The sequence below is a fragment of the Dipodomys merriami genome, unplaced genomic scaffold (assembly GCF_024711535.1).
Source record: "Dipodomys merriami isolate MVZ:Mamm:240054 unplaced genomic scaffold, mDipMer1.0.p SCAF_1, whole genome shotgun sequence".
NCBI classification, from domain to species: Eukaryota; Metazoa; Chordata; class Mammalia; order Rodentia; family Heteromyidae; genus Dipodomys; species Dipodomys merriami.
In genome coordinates this window covers 41,983,861-41,999,157 of record NW_027202270.1, presented here as the reverse complement: position 1 = coordinate 41,999,157, position 15,297 = coordinate 41,983,861, and the positions used below count along the sequence as shown (strand labels likewise).

General features: G+C 38.4%; 1 protein-coding gene across 1 annotated transcript in view; it reads right to left on the bottom strand.

The window, feature by feature from the left end:
• Window positions 1–14,358, bottom strand: part of Gpr155 (G protein-coupled receptor 155) — a 45,451-nt gene extending 31,093 nt beyond the window's left edge. Inside the window, exons 1-3 of the mRNA XM_070020671.1 lie at window positions 14,170–14,358; window positions 9,181–9,685; window positions 268–667 (exon numbers count right to left, since the gene is read on the bottom strand). Of these exons, the coding sequence (XP_069876772.1) occupies window positions 268–667; window positions 9,181–9,646 (866 nt within the window). The 5' untranslated portion in view covers window positions 9,647–9,685; window positions 14,170–14,358. The remainder of the gene's footprint in view (window positions 1–267; window positions 668–9,180; window positions 9,686–14,169) is intronic.
• Window positions 14,359–15,297: the final 939 nt, after the last annotated feature.

Sequence of the window (15,297 nt, the reverse complement as noted above, 5' to 3'; positions counted from 1 at the left end):
ACAGCACCCTGAGTTCAAGCCCCATGACTGATTAAAAAAAATCTGAAGGTACACTAGTATTCTATAATCTTGATAGTAAAAGGAAAGAATAATCTACATGGACAAAGAAATGATTTTTTTTAACCATAGATCAATATCTCATTTTCCTTTAAATCACAACCTCTGTATAGGGAAAGATTAATTTTCAGTTGCAGACATATCCCAATAAGTTGGCTAAACAAGGATTTTATAAAGTACAATTTTCCAGGTTGAATAAGCAAAACTTACAGTTTAGCTGTGATGAGAAGAGTTAGTACAACAAATGCTGATTTCTTCAATCTCCTTAATTTTCCTACCATTGTAAGACCAAGATAAAATAGGGCTGATCCAGAAAAAGAATTTGCAAGTCCATCAAGAAAATTTTCCATATATACAGGCACCTTTTTATCAAGAATAAAATTGAAAGCAATGCCAATGAAGACCATAAATACTATTGGGTTCTGTAACACACGTAGAAATCCAAGTCCCACAATTTTTACTTTGTTTTGTGAAGCATTTTGATTTTCTTTAGATTTCTGGATTTCACAGAAGATAAACCCTATAGGGTTTAGCATCATAAGAGATATTGGTGCCACCAAATAAATGTACTGAAGATATTCTGGGTATGTAGTTTGATACAAAGCTTCAACTGCAAGATAAGAATTGAAATTAATTTAAAAAGATTACACAGAAATATATAATATGTATATAACATTTTCTCTGCATAATTATAAAATATTGCAAATTAATCTCAATAGTACTAATAATCTCACTATTAGTAACAAAACTGAGAAGGAAAAAAACTTACTATATTAAATCTTATCTAGTTTATAAAATGATAACTTTAAAAATTATCTTTTGTAGAACCTAATTTGTGGTAGGGCGCTGGTGGCTCATGCATGTAATCCTACCTACTCAGGAGGCTGAGATCTGAGGATCGGGGTTCAAAGCCAGCCCAGGCAGGAAAATCTGTGAGACTCTTATCTCCACTTAATTACCAGAAAACCAGAAGTGGCACTGTGGCTCAAGTAGTACAGAGCTCACCTTGGGTTGAAGAGCTGAGGGACAGAGCCCAGGCCCAGAATTCAAGCCCCATGACCGACAAAAAAAACAAAACAAAACAAAAAATATCCCCCCAAACCCACCTAATTTGTAGAGGCTAAGATTAGTCTTCAAAAAGAAGGGAAGAATTGTAAAATTTTGAAAAAAGAAATTCAAAATAAAAGTCTAGTAAATAATAAACTAAGCATTTAAGTAGAATGAACATCAAAGTGGTGTCCACACTATGTAAGAATAGACATGAAGATGGAAGATAGCTTACAGAAAGGAGAAAGGTAAGAGACTAGATAGAGGCTCCTATGAACTGTAAGAATTCAGTACAGTTGCGAGTTTAGGTGTTAATTAGTCAGTGAGCTACTGAATTATGTATTTTTCCTGATGACTAGGCTGAGGACATGGTCTTGTAAATTTGTGGCTGAAAGGAAGTAAAGACATCACTGGAGATGAAGAGACTAAGGAACTGAAAGGATAGAGAATTGCTGGATAATTGATAAGGATGCTAAAAGTCAAACAAGAGAATGGCAAAGCCAGACCTTAAAGTCTCTAATGAATAAAAGGGAATGACTACAATCCCAGTATATAACAGAAATGATCAGCCAACTAGCAAACCGGTACAACGTTCAAAATAGTTGTTAACAAAAGAGTACAGAGTAATAGCCTAGAGTACAAGGACGCTAGGAGGATTAGGAGGCCTGTCTTAACTCCCTTTGTGCATATGGTATATAGGCTATAGGTAAGAAAAGCCTCGGGGCTGGAAGGTGGCTCAGTGGTAGAGCGCTTGCCTTGCATGTATGAGGCCCTGGGTTTGATTCCTCAGCACCACATAAGCAGAAAAAAAAAGCCGGAAGTGGTGGTATGGCTCAAGTGGTAGCATGCTAGCCTTGAGCTGAAGAGCTGAGGGACAGTGCCCAGGCCCAGAGTTCAGGCCCCACGGCCGGACCCAAAACAAAACAAAACAAAAAAAACTGGAGGAGAAAAGAATGGAGTCACATAAAGGTGTATCTAATGCAAATTCAACTATACTTTCTAAGGAACACACAAACTTCATTTTGTTTTTCTTAGAATTTTCCCAAGTACAAACTCATTGTTCTCCTTGGTGTTCATTGAGGAACAATGCTTGAGAGAAAAATATGTGTTAGATTTTTGAGAAATGGTATAACATAAGGTATATATGCTGTATTATATGGGTGATGTAAGAGACTTTTCAAGCATGTGAAGAGCACATGATAGCTTTAGAATCTAATGACTGCACAAGATGTGTTTGCCAGGCTGGCGCTTTTTTCTGCTAAGGGCCATTCAGAAAATGTCATTTGAAGACAATACAAAATTATCAATACAAAGCAACTGCCATGTGTGGCTAATGAAAAATTACATGTCTATTCTGTATAAAAATAAATGATTTTTTTGGGGGTCCGGTCATGGGGCTTGAACTCTGGGCCTGGGTGTTGTCCCTCAGCTCTTCAGCTCAAGGCTAGCGCTCTACCACTTGAGCCAAAGCGCTACTTCTGCCTTTTTTCTTTTTGCTTATGTGGTGCTGAGGAATCAAACCCAGGGCCTCAGGCATGCAAGGCAAGCGTTCTACCACTGAGCCACCTTCCCAGCACAATCAAATGATTTTTAAGGGCCAGATATTTCCCACCTGTAAAGGGAAGTGTGTTAAATTAAACTTCTAGTAGTTACCTGGTGGAGATGAAGGTGGATTGCTAGGTTAAGGGCGCACAGCAACTTACAGCTATGGAATAAACAACTTGGTTTCTAGGCATGTTTTTGGACATGGGTCCCGAAATTACACAATCCAAAGCACACAAAAGTTGATTCATAACTGATTTGAAGTTGACAAAGATAAAAGGTGAACTGCCACAAGTGATTCCAAGGAGAGACTCAATCATGTGAAAAAAGGTAAATATTAGGTTTCTCAATTTACATTGAGACAAAGTGACATAGGTAGGAAAATGGATGTTTACTTACTGGGATACATAAGTAGAGTTAATGTCATCCACGTGACTTGTTAACATTGCATAACCAGATTATATAACCTTTAGAAGTTCACCTTAATCTCATTAGCCAAATCTACTTTTATAAGGTCATATTTTTTCCAATCAAGCACATATGTAGGTCTATATTATCGCAAAATAAAGCAGAAGTTAAAACGTATTTGATTACATAAAATTTCATGAATTCTTTTAACTCATTTCTAAATTAGATATGCTAGTTTTATACCTCTTAATAGTTTTCTTTCATGTTTCTTAAGATTTGTTTAAATTAAAATCAGTGCTTTTGTCAATTATTCCCAGATGCTACCCTTCTGATTGGATCTTCCTTCTCTAAGATAAAGCTGTCCATACCTGCTTACCACTTAATTTCAGAGTATTTATTTTAGAAATGTTTTGTGTTTTCCATTTGGTTTCAAGAATGTTTCCTCAGTGGTTTCACTATGATACAAAGGTTTGTTTTGACAACTTACAGCTGCAGTTCTGTTTTCTAATCAGAGTCCCTAATATTATGCCCTTTCCAGTAATCTACTTTCCTGGCACATTAGTAATCATCACTTCATAATAGATTCTCAGTTTTTAAAAGAGCTCAATATATCTAGGGCATCAGTTTTTATTCTGTAGTCCTCCCTTATCTTTGGTTTTACTTTCCATAAGTTCAGTTACCTAAAGTCAACAAGAAGGATCAATGTTGTACAATGAAATACTATTAGCTATTGGTGATCTCACATTGTGCCTAATTTATAAATTAAACCTCATCAGTTATGTACATATGTATATATAAGACAAAACCATGTGTCTAGTGTTCAGCCCTATCCATTGGAGATCTTGTAATATAGTCCTGGCAGATAAGAGAATTACTATAATTAACCTCTTTTGCAGGATGCATTTGTGTTTTTTCCTTTTGATTCCTTCTATTGTTATAAAAAAATCTCAAAATTAGATCATTTAATGTGTTCACTAACCTGTGTTCTTCTGGGTTTTCTCAACCACCTCCTTAATCCATTTTAGCTACTGCTAATAGTAACTAAAAAGTCATTATCTTCCAAAAGTTAACTTTTCCCCAGAGTTATAAATCGCTCCCCCATCCCTTTTTTTGAACAAAGCCAGCCTTCACAATTGGCCTTTTATTTATCCAACCCATCCTTTATTACTCCATAATGCAAAGACTCCATCTGCTGTTAATTTCATAGTCACACCAAACACCATGCTCACAACTACTAGATTATGAGCAGATCTTATCATCACCCTCTATTTTTGGAATCTTTTCTTACTTATCTGAATGTGCCTACTACATAAGGCAAGTTTCTTTCTCATAGTTCTTGTTTCACCAAATCTTCAATCTGCTTCATTAATCTCTCCTTCTCTGGAATGCTAGGTTACTTTGTGTTATATTAGTACTCTTAAAGAAATTCTAAACTCCTTGAAGGCTTAGTTTTATATTTAGCATTGTGCTGGGAAAAATCAGAAAATACTTGCTGAATAGAATTAACTAACCTATTGGCACACGCACTCAAGCGCGCGCACACGCACACACACACACACACACACACACACACACATACATGACTTGTTTTTAAAGTGCACATTATAGGATGGGAAAAATCAATGTTACTAACATTAATTTCCTCACATTCTCATCACTTTCTTGTGTTGAGAATAAGTATAACCTACTCTTAGCAGTTTTCAAGAGTATAAGACATTGTTACTAACTGTAATCCTCAGATCTTTTGACCTTACTTCTCCTAACTGAAATTTTGTATTTTATTTTTTACTTTTGTACACATTCTGAATACTTATAGGACAGAATGCAATTGTAGTCTTTTAACTTAGCTGAGCAAGTATACAAAGGCAAAAGAAATGTAGTCTATTGGGAGAGCAAATAACTATGATTAAATAAATACTTGTAAAATTACTGAAGAACAGGATCCAACACAAGAATTTTAGTCTATTTCTGCCATTCATTTGCATAATTACTTAACATTATATCTTTATCTATACATTGACAATGCTTTTTTGTTATCAATCTGAAGCTAGCTTTTCAAATTTGAAAATACATGAATACAGTGATCTATATAAGTAAAATTAGATTTATAATCATTACATCTACTATTAAGTTCTAATTAATTAATGATTATAAATAAGGCTCTTGAAGGGAGGGGAAATCCCATTATAAGGAGTTATTATATAGCTTTGAAGAGCTAAGAGATAAAATTAACCACCCACTGTGACTCCTATTTTGATTCCTGCAGGGTTTCAATCTCTAGCAAATAACACAAAGACCCCGACAAGATCATTCTATTATTTAATGGCATATAGTTAAATGCTTCATTTCCTTTCTGTTTACAGTTCAAGCACTAGAGCATAATTATGATTAGTCAGGGCACTTATGCTATCAGCATTGTTTGAAGAATAAATTATAGGACTTAACTATGCCCTATTAGTATCTTTTAATGACAGAGGCAGGGATCCATTCTGATTTGCTGAAATCAACATTTCACTGTGGCAGATTTTTGCACTTTCATTTTTCAAAATATCTTTGAAAAGAATTATTCTAAAATATAGTGAGCTCTTTTTAGCCTATAGTAATGTATTACTCTGTCATCTGAGTAAAGATAAATCACTTCAATGTACTTTTATAGACCATTATAATTGGTCTAATTTCTTTTTCCTTTTCTTTTCTTTCTTCCTTCCTTCAGACTGAGGATTGAACCCATGGTCTTGAGTATGGTAGGCAAGTGATATACCACTCAGTGACATTGCCAGACCCAAATACATTCTTAAAAAGGACATTTATTATAACCTATCATTGATGTTCCTCTGTAAGCAAGATTCTGGCTTCCTGGGAGAGGCTGTGAAATAAACACAAAGAAAGGAATTCTCTCTAGCTACAGAGTTTTCTGTTCATTCTGTACCTAAAGATGGGTACAGATAGCAATCATAAATAAGTTCACTAGGAACTGCTATTCAGGCATTCAGTTCTGTACCATACCTTCCAATTTCCAGCTATATGAGAAAGTTGTTTATATTACTAGTTTTTAGTAACACTGGCGTCTACAACCTGATATTTGCAAGAGTTCTTATTCCTTGTGAGTAAAAACAAACAACAAAGATTATAACCCAAAATGACAAACATACTCTGGGAAAATTAGGTTAGCATACTGCTAGGAATATTATTACCAGATTCACCAATATAATATGGGATATAAGAAAAATAGTGGCTAAGAAGCATTGGCTGTAATTCTGGCTATCATTAGGCTGAGATATGAGGATCATGGTTCAAAGCCAGCTCAGACAGGAAAAGACCATGAGACTCCTATCTCCATATAACCACCAAAAATCCCGAAGTAGAGCTGTGGCTTATGTAGAGCCACTAGCCTTGAGAAAAAAGCTCAAGCCCCAGAATACACACACATATGCATACACGCACATTCGCATGCACACCCATAGATAGTGATGAACCAGATGCTGGTGGCTGATACCTGTAATCCTACTCAAGGTCATCTGGAGCAGAAAAGTCCAAAAGACTCCATTTTCAAAATAACCAGCCATTAAGCCAGACTGAAGGTGTTACTCAAGTGGAAGAACACCAGAAGTATGAAGCCCTGAGTTTAAACCCCAGCACTGGCAAAAAAACAAAAAAACAAAAACAAAGTGATAAAAATAGCTGATTATATAATTTTTATTTGGAAAATCTTTTTTGTTATGAAAATGAACTTACCTAGATATTTTCTTACTATAGTTCACTTTATGGAATATTGTTAGAATATTGCAAGGCCGAAGTGTTTTTATTCTGCCTGAAACTACTGTATTACAAGGGCTAGTTGGGTATTCTAAGATCACTCAGCATGTTACGTAACTGTGGCATAAAAGAGTGCCGAGGATTTAGAACAAGAAAACCTAGGTTTAAGTCTCACCTATTAGTTGTATAATCTTGGATAAGACAATCTTTGAAAATGAGGATAATAATATCTGCCCTATTCAAGTAAGGTAAGTATAAAAGAAAGTATTTTGTAAACTATAAAGTTACAAATGTTAGTTCTATTTAGAGATAAGTATATAAGAAAGTATTTTGTAAACTATAAGGTTACAAATGTTCATTCTATTTAGTTAGGAGCTTACTGAGCTGGAAACAGCAAATACACGGCCCTAGTTCCATCACACCCTAGTACCATCACAAAAAGTCTATAGTTAAGAGTGAACCAGTCTATGAGAGCATCACAATATACTTCTAGCTTATGTCTAAAGTAAGATATAACAATATGGAATATTTAATGCTGTGGTACTGAGCACATCTCCTTAAACTACAAACACAGTGGCCAATCTACATGATTAATTCTCTTGAAGAAATAGACAAACATACAAACTCTTTATTCTCTTACTTCCCAAAGTCTTTATTTCATCTTAAAATTTAGTAACCTTAAAGGAACACATACCTACTTTCTTATTATTCATAGCTTAGTTACCTAATAGCATAGATTGTATTTTCCATCTTAAGCTTCCTGCTTTACTTATCAGTTATCGGATTTCTTTGGCATTTTTCTCTTTCTGTTAAGCAAGGTAGTGGAAGGTCCAAGGTGGACAAAAGCAAAAGGTATAGTTCACTGGAATATTTTTGGTGCCAGTGGTGAAGTAAATTAGGAGTGGGAGAAGAAGATAAAACTACTAAAAAAGAAACTTGAAGAGGGCGCAGGGCACAAATGGTAGAGTACCCACCTAGCAAGCATGAGACCCTGAGTTTCAACCCTAGAACTGCCAAAAAAAAATGAAGAAGGAAGAATATAAGCAAGTTAGTTAGCAGAAAGTTAATGGTAGATTTGAATTGTCAATTCAATATTCCATTCAAGCCTGCACAGAAGAGATGCATCATCAGAGAAGTCTTAAGTAACCACACTACCTCAACTAGCATCTCTTCATTCCTCTACACTATTTACTTTTATGGCCCTTGTTACCATCCATTTGGATTTTAATTTTAATTTTATTATTTGGCCCATGAAAATGTAAATTCACTGTGTAAGAGTTTTGTTTACAGAAGTATTCTCAGTAGCTGGCTCAGTCACTGGTAGAGAACAATTTCCTGTAAGTGAATGAATAAATATATCCAGAATAGTCAGGTCTTCACATGATAATGCATGACCAAAAAGCACATAACTGAAATTTTAAAATATAAAAATTAGTTACTAGATATATATTTTCTTTACAAAAAAGTGTCCTGAAAAGTACAATGTTTCTTTTTAGAAAATTCCAACATTACACATTGTTGAAATTCCAAGAGAATGTCAGAAAAATATATATTCATAGAAATGAAATTAGGCTGCTTAAAGTGCTGGAAAGGCAAAAATGTCCTCATTGGTTTTTTTTTGGTTAGTGATCAAAATTTATTATTAATTAATTAATTTTTGATTGTGGGGCTTGAAATCTGGGCCTGGGTGCTATCTCTGAGTTCTTCAGCTAAAGGCGAGTGCTCTACCACTTGAGCTACAGAACCATTTCTGGTTTTCTGGTGGTTAATTGGAGATAAGTCTCACAGACTTTCCTGGCTTTGAACTGCAATCCTCAGATTTCAGCCTCCTGAGTAGCTAGGATTACAGGCATGAGCCACTGGCACCTGGCTCAAAATTTATTTTTAAATAAGAACTATTTGTCTTAGAGCAGTTTTAGATTCACAGAATCATGGACTTCTTTTGCTTCTGTACCTACATGGCTTCAACCATTATCAACATTCTCCATCAGAAGAGGGCATTTATCACAACTGATGGGCCTACACTGACACATCATTATCACCCAAAGCCCACACATTAGGGGTTTTATACATTCTATGGATTTAAACAAATATATAATGACTTGTATCCACCATTACAGTGCCATGCAGAGTATTTCCACTGCCCTGACATTTCTGTGCTCTATCTATTCAACCATCTCTCTCCTCTAATGTTTGGCATATACTAGACTATGTAGTATGCAGTTTTCAGATTGGCTTCTTTTGCATATAATATTTCTTCATTATGATTTTGTTCTTATACAAGAATTTAACTTCAACCAAAACTTATATTTGTTATCTTCTAAAACACTAGCATTGTTTAGAAACTTGAAAATTAAAAAAAAAACTTACCTATAGGGTATCCCAATGCAAAGTCATTACTTTGTGTAGCAAAAATAGGGAATAGTCCAGCTTTGCTAAATCGACTCTCAGGACTGGCAACCAATAAGGTTAATATACATACAATGAAAAATACAGAAGCTTTGCCAATTAAGATACTATATAAAAAAGCCCAATCCACATTGGAAAAATTAAGTACGACCATGTTTTTAAATAATAAAGCTGGTAGTGCAAATCTGGAAACAAAATTTCCCAGTCCTTTGGCCTGGGTTGATGTTATAACATTAGCCCTTCCTGCTATATAGCCACAAAGTACTATGCCAAAGCATTCTAGTAAAGCTGGGAAAAGCCTTGTTATTGACATTGAAGGCGAGTCATTAGTGGAATTCAATCCATATGTTACTGTTGTAGACAAATTATTGGTCATATTGACTATAATAGTTGAGTTCTCTGCAGATAAATTAGGAAAAGAATCCATTGGCTTTTTTTTTTGTTACTTCCAATTCCAACCAGATTTCTAGAAAGAGAAAGAGAAAGAGTCAGTATGACAATCAATAACAACAGGTCTAGCTGAAAGTAAACACTGAAATCTACATTTATTTACAGGTTAAATGGCCAAATAAACATCTGCACTTTCTTCAACTACCACCAGGGAAAAATACAATGGAAAAAATTAGTGAAGTGATGTTACCAACAGCTTCTTTCCTCTGAAAGACAGGCCAGTTCAAATATTGATGCTGCGATTCAATAGTTAAATGATAGACATGGGTAAGATAAGGTCCATAGACATTATGGCTGCAGTGATACTCTGTTCTTCTGTGTGATCCACCATTGAGCTCAGGAGCAGAGACTCAAGAGTCTGCTGAGTATCCATCCCTGCATCCAGTGACTCTGGAAATTTTTTTTTTTTTTTTTTTTTGGGTCCGGTCGTGGGCCAGAACTCTGGGCCTAGGCGCTGTCCCTCAGCTCTTCAGCTCAAGGCTAGCGCTCTACCACTTGAGCCACAGCGCCACTTCCAGCATTATTTTCTTTTTGCTTATGTGGTGCTGAGGAATCGAACCCAGGGCCTCAGGCATGCAAGGCAAGCGCTCTACCACTGAGCCACCTTCCCAGCCCCGACTCTGGAAATTTTATAAGTTTTCAGGGCTACATTAACAAGTCACACTGGAGCCACAGGGTCCCTTCCAGCCTGTGTTCATACTTGAGTGTAAGAAAAAATACAATAGGGTATCACATCATCTCTGAACCAATAATTTTAGTTTTCTTATGCTTAGAATTCTTCATCTAATAGTAATATTAGTGCTTATATCACAGAAACTTTTGATATTATTCAAGTAAAGTTCTTATAATTGAATCACATCTGGCACACAGTAATGACAAACAAAGCCAAACACAACCTTTCGTAGAATGTAAGAAAGCCTTGAAAGAAAAAAAAATGATGGTATTCCAGCACCTTCCTCTTAACATACAAACACAGTCTCATTATGCCAATAGGAATTTTTAATATACAATTCACTCCAAAATGGTTTCTACTTAATCATTACTCCTTCACATGCTTAACCCTTCTTCATCCTCCAAAGTCAATTATATAGTTCAGGGTTGTTTTGTCTCTTCTAGCTCCATAGCTTCTCTAGTTCCATAGCTATGCCACAATTCTTTTTCAAACAGAATCATGATCTTTACCTTTGGGCCACTTTTCTACTCAATTGTACTATGCATTAGAGTGATTTGATGTACTACTATATCATTCTCTAGACTGTATATATTCCAGAAGCAAAGACTATGAATGGTTTTCGCTCACTGTTGTGTTCCTAACATCTAGCATAGTACGCAAAAGACAATAGAAAAAACTTTCCTAATGAATTATAAAATAATAACTGCACTTAAATAAATCTCCTGGCCTTTCGTGGATCAATGTTCTCATTCAGGCACTACCTAGTTCATGGATTGACTATATTTCTGAATGACAAGGTTTTTCACTATAACAACAAGTTCAAGAACACCAAATGTGGGGCTGGGAAGGTGGCTTAGTGGTAGAGTGCTTGCCTTGCATGCATGAGGCCCTGGGTTCAATTCCTCAGCACCATATACACAGAAAAAGCTAGAGGTGGGTGCTATGGCTCAAGTGGTAGAGTGCTAGCCTTGAGCTGAAAAGCTCAGAACAGTGCCCAGGCCCAGAGTTCAAGCTCCACACCAGCAAAAAAAAAAAAAAAAAAAAAAAAAAAACACCAAATGTGCTCTAAAATGTTCTAAAGATGTTCAGAAAATGTTAAAGAACACAAATTATGTGGCAAAATGTTCTAAAGATGTTCAGAAAATACTAAAGAACAAATTCTGTATGCTACTGAGACAATAACTATCAGACTCCAGCTGCCAGGAACACAATGAACACAAGGCTTGGACACTTCTAAATTAATCAGCTCTTATTAGTAAGTTGAAATTAATATGACAATTGTCCATTTGAATAATTATATTCTGAGTTTACCATCTCAAGTGGCTTTATATAAGGTAGAAAGTAAAAACATTTGTGCTTCCTGAAATGTACAATACCAGGTTGAGTTCTCAGAAACCCACATCATACTAAAAAGACTCAGATGGCAGGCCAAATATCATCAACTAATCCATGGGGGTGTGAGAGAATATTCTCTATGCTTCCCTTGCATAAACTAAACCACTTAAAAAAAAACTTTGTATTTAATCTGGATTAGGAAAAATATTTTTCTACCTGTATTAGATAGGAGCAGTCAATATAAACAAAACCCGCAGTTTACCAAACAACCATCAAATTATGTCCTGGGAAAGCTACTAGTTGATACAAATACCTAGACTTGAAGGAGCTGATAAACAATTAAAGGAAGATATTTAGCACTTCGAGCACTGAAGGATTGGGTACTTGGAATATATTGGTAAAGATGAAGGTAATAAATGAATCTGGCTTTTGGCTGCTCTTTAAAAAATCCTTGTATTTCTTTGCTTGAAATTATTATTCATAGTGAAGCCTCTTATTTAAACTGCATAGGCATAACAACGTAGTCCAATATATATATATATATATATATATATATATATATATATATATATATTTTTTTTTTTTTTTTTTTTTGGTCAGTCATGGGGCCTGAACTCTGGGCCTGGGCACAGTCCCTCAGCTCTTCAGCTCAAGGCTAGTCCTCTGCCACTTAAGCCACAGCATCACTTCAGGCTTTTTATGCTTATGTGGTGCTGAGGAATTGAACCCAGGGCCTCATGCATGCAAGGCAAGCACTCTACCACTGAGCCACCTTCCCAGCCTTCCAATAATTTTTTAAACCAACAGTTTTAACTAAACTTGTAGTAGTTCAGTGAAAAGAATATAACAGATTCTTAGCCTTAATTCCTTGGGTCACTTCTTTGCCTCCTTAAACCTCAGTTTCCTCAACTTTGAAAGAAGTATAACAACCTCCTTACTATTATGTGGAATGGATTTATGTGTAGCTTATTACAAAGTAGGCCTGTAGAAAGTGGTAGCAGTTACCATTAGAACTATTAGTCCTGATGATAATGACAAGAATGGTAACAAAGCAAATAAGATTCACTATCTTTTGATTGTTCTCCAGACTTCCTTGGCATTCAGAATTCTCCAACAGATATAAAGGAACAAGCTGTGCCATACTATTGACCATTTCTGTTTCACACCAACCAATGAAGAAAAGTTGAATTCAGTTGGATCTTAAATGGTTGTTGGCAGTGAAGGAAGAGCTCTTCATTTTTTTCTCGAGATGATTGTCAAAAAGGTGCAGCAATGTCCAGGTTTACTTTTCAATTAATTGAAAACTAAAAGAGCAACTTTTGAAAGTAACCTGTCCCTCTCCAAGTTTCTTTTCATGTGTTCAGTACATCTACTAGGTAAAGGAGTCAAAATAATAAAAAAATGACTTCTAAAGTTTTATCTACTCCTATGATAAACATGAACAAAATTATGCTTCCTACAGCATATTTTTAAATGCACAGGAACCACAACAAAGAAAGTTAAAAGTGCATCCAGTCTCTTTATCTATAAAACAAGGCTTATTGCATAATAAACAAGTTGGTCTGTCACAGTAAAAGTCGGGTCCCTGGGGTATATAATGTATACAAATCATTTGGGCACTTCACAGTCGGTTGGCTTAGGGGATATGTCAACAAATCACTAAAATAGTAACTATTATGAAATGAATGTGTGGGGAGGAGGTGTTAACTTTAATAAGAAAGCTTTAAATTCGTACGTAGGCTGTCCATTTTCCCCCCAAACACTTGATGTCCTTTAATCCCGTGGGAAAAGCCCAATACACTGTGGCACTATTAAAACCCTCTCCAACATCAACAGTCACCCCATTCATTCACTCCCACTTACTTGCAGGGGACCAAATGTCCTCCCTAGAGATTCATGATGGGAGCGCTGAGCACAGCCTTTCCCCTTATCTACAGGGACAGACTTTGGCCCTCTAAGAGAAGGAATGAGGGGGAGTCCCTATCCTAATAAGACCGCCCAGAACGCAGTTGCCATACAAGCCCGGGAAGGCCAGAGTCAAGTGGAAAGGCAGCCTGGGCTCGGAGCAAGGTAGCTGGTCCCCTTCCAGCCCCCAGGAGTCCCAACGTAGGGTGACTAACCTGCTCCGAAAAGGGGGAAGGAGGGAGAAATTTTGCTGGACGCTCCAGGTACCTGAGCAGAGGCTGTGGGCACGGGCAGATACTGAAGCCCTTCTGGCGCTCCAGTGACGAGTCCCAGGATGACAGGGTGGGCGCTCCCCGCACTGGGGCGCATCCGGCCCCCGGAGGGGCACAAGCCTTCCCCGGGGGTCCCTGCGTGCCCCGGGAGAGTGCTTCAGGCCCCCGGTGGGCGGGCGCGGGCGGCGGGCCTGAGCTGCCGGGCGCCGGGGAGCTGCCCACCTGCCCGGACCCGAAGGGCGGGCGTGGGGGTTTACCACGGTCGCTAGGCCGAGTCCGGACCCCGGAGGTCCTCGCCCCGGGAGTCTCTCTCACCTGCTAGGTCTGCAACCCTGGAACCGCCAGGAGAAGGGAGCAGGTGCTCTTCGAGGGCCAAACAGCGGGGAAATCCCGGTCATCTCCTGCCCATCGCCCTCTTCTCCGAGCGCGCCGGGCGCGGGTTGCAGCAGCCCGGGCACGTTCGGAGAATGCGAGCTGGGCAAGCCGCTGCGGCCCTGTCAGCTCCGTCCCGCCCCTGCCCTCAGGACCCGCCCCTGCTGCTGTCTCAGAGCCCGCTCCACCTCCAGGCCCCGCCCACAGGCCCCGCTCGGGCTGGCCTCGAGGCCTAAACTACTTAGCCTATGCCCCGCCTGCAGGCCCCGCCCACAACCCTCGAGCCGCACATCCCCGCCCCGCTCCCAGACTCCGCCCCTGACCTAAGACTCTCTCGCGTACCGCCCATTCTCCTTAATTCCCCGCCCTCAGGCCCCGCCTCCAGTCTGAGATGCCTAACCACGTGACCCTGCCCTCAGACCACGCCCCATCGTCGGGCACTGCCCAGAAGCTACCCCCCTCTCCCCCCCTCAGCGCGGGACTTCCGGCCCACTGCCCCCCTCCTCCTGCTACCGCAAGATGGCGGCCGCTGTGTGGGGTTTCTAGGCTTCCCTTCCAATTCCTTGACTCAGGCTCAGGTCCCTCAACCTTCTGTTTAATCTTCAGCCTGGAGTGACCTGCCAGTCCTCTCCTGGTTAGTTTCGTCTTTGCCCAGGAGCGAGGGTAAAAGAAGCTGAACTGGGTCGAATCCTGCCTCCCACCTTGACCTCAGTGGTGTGACCTTGACTTTGTAAATCAAAAGATTATAAAGGGTAAAGCTTTAGTTCAGTACCAGATCTGGGTTTAGAGTAAGGGCTGTGTGGGTGATGGCTTGTATTTCTATTGTGGGGAAGACCGTGGGGATATCCCCACACCATTCTTAGAGGAATCCGTATTTGGTGGAAGACTTCCAGAACTTCCTGCAATGAAGAGATCCCATATACAGTGCCCCGCTTTGACAACTGAAGCAGCGCTGTAATTAGCCTTCTGGAATAAAAATGATTTCAAATTTAAATGTTTATAGCCTGATCCCACTTAGTATCTCTACAAGCACTTTTAAAAAAAAATCTTGCTTTGTGCTTTTAACTGTTC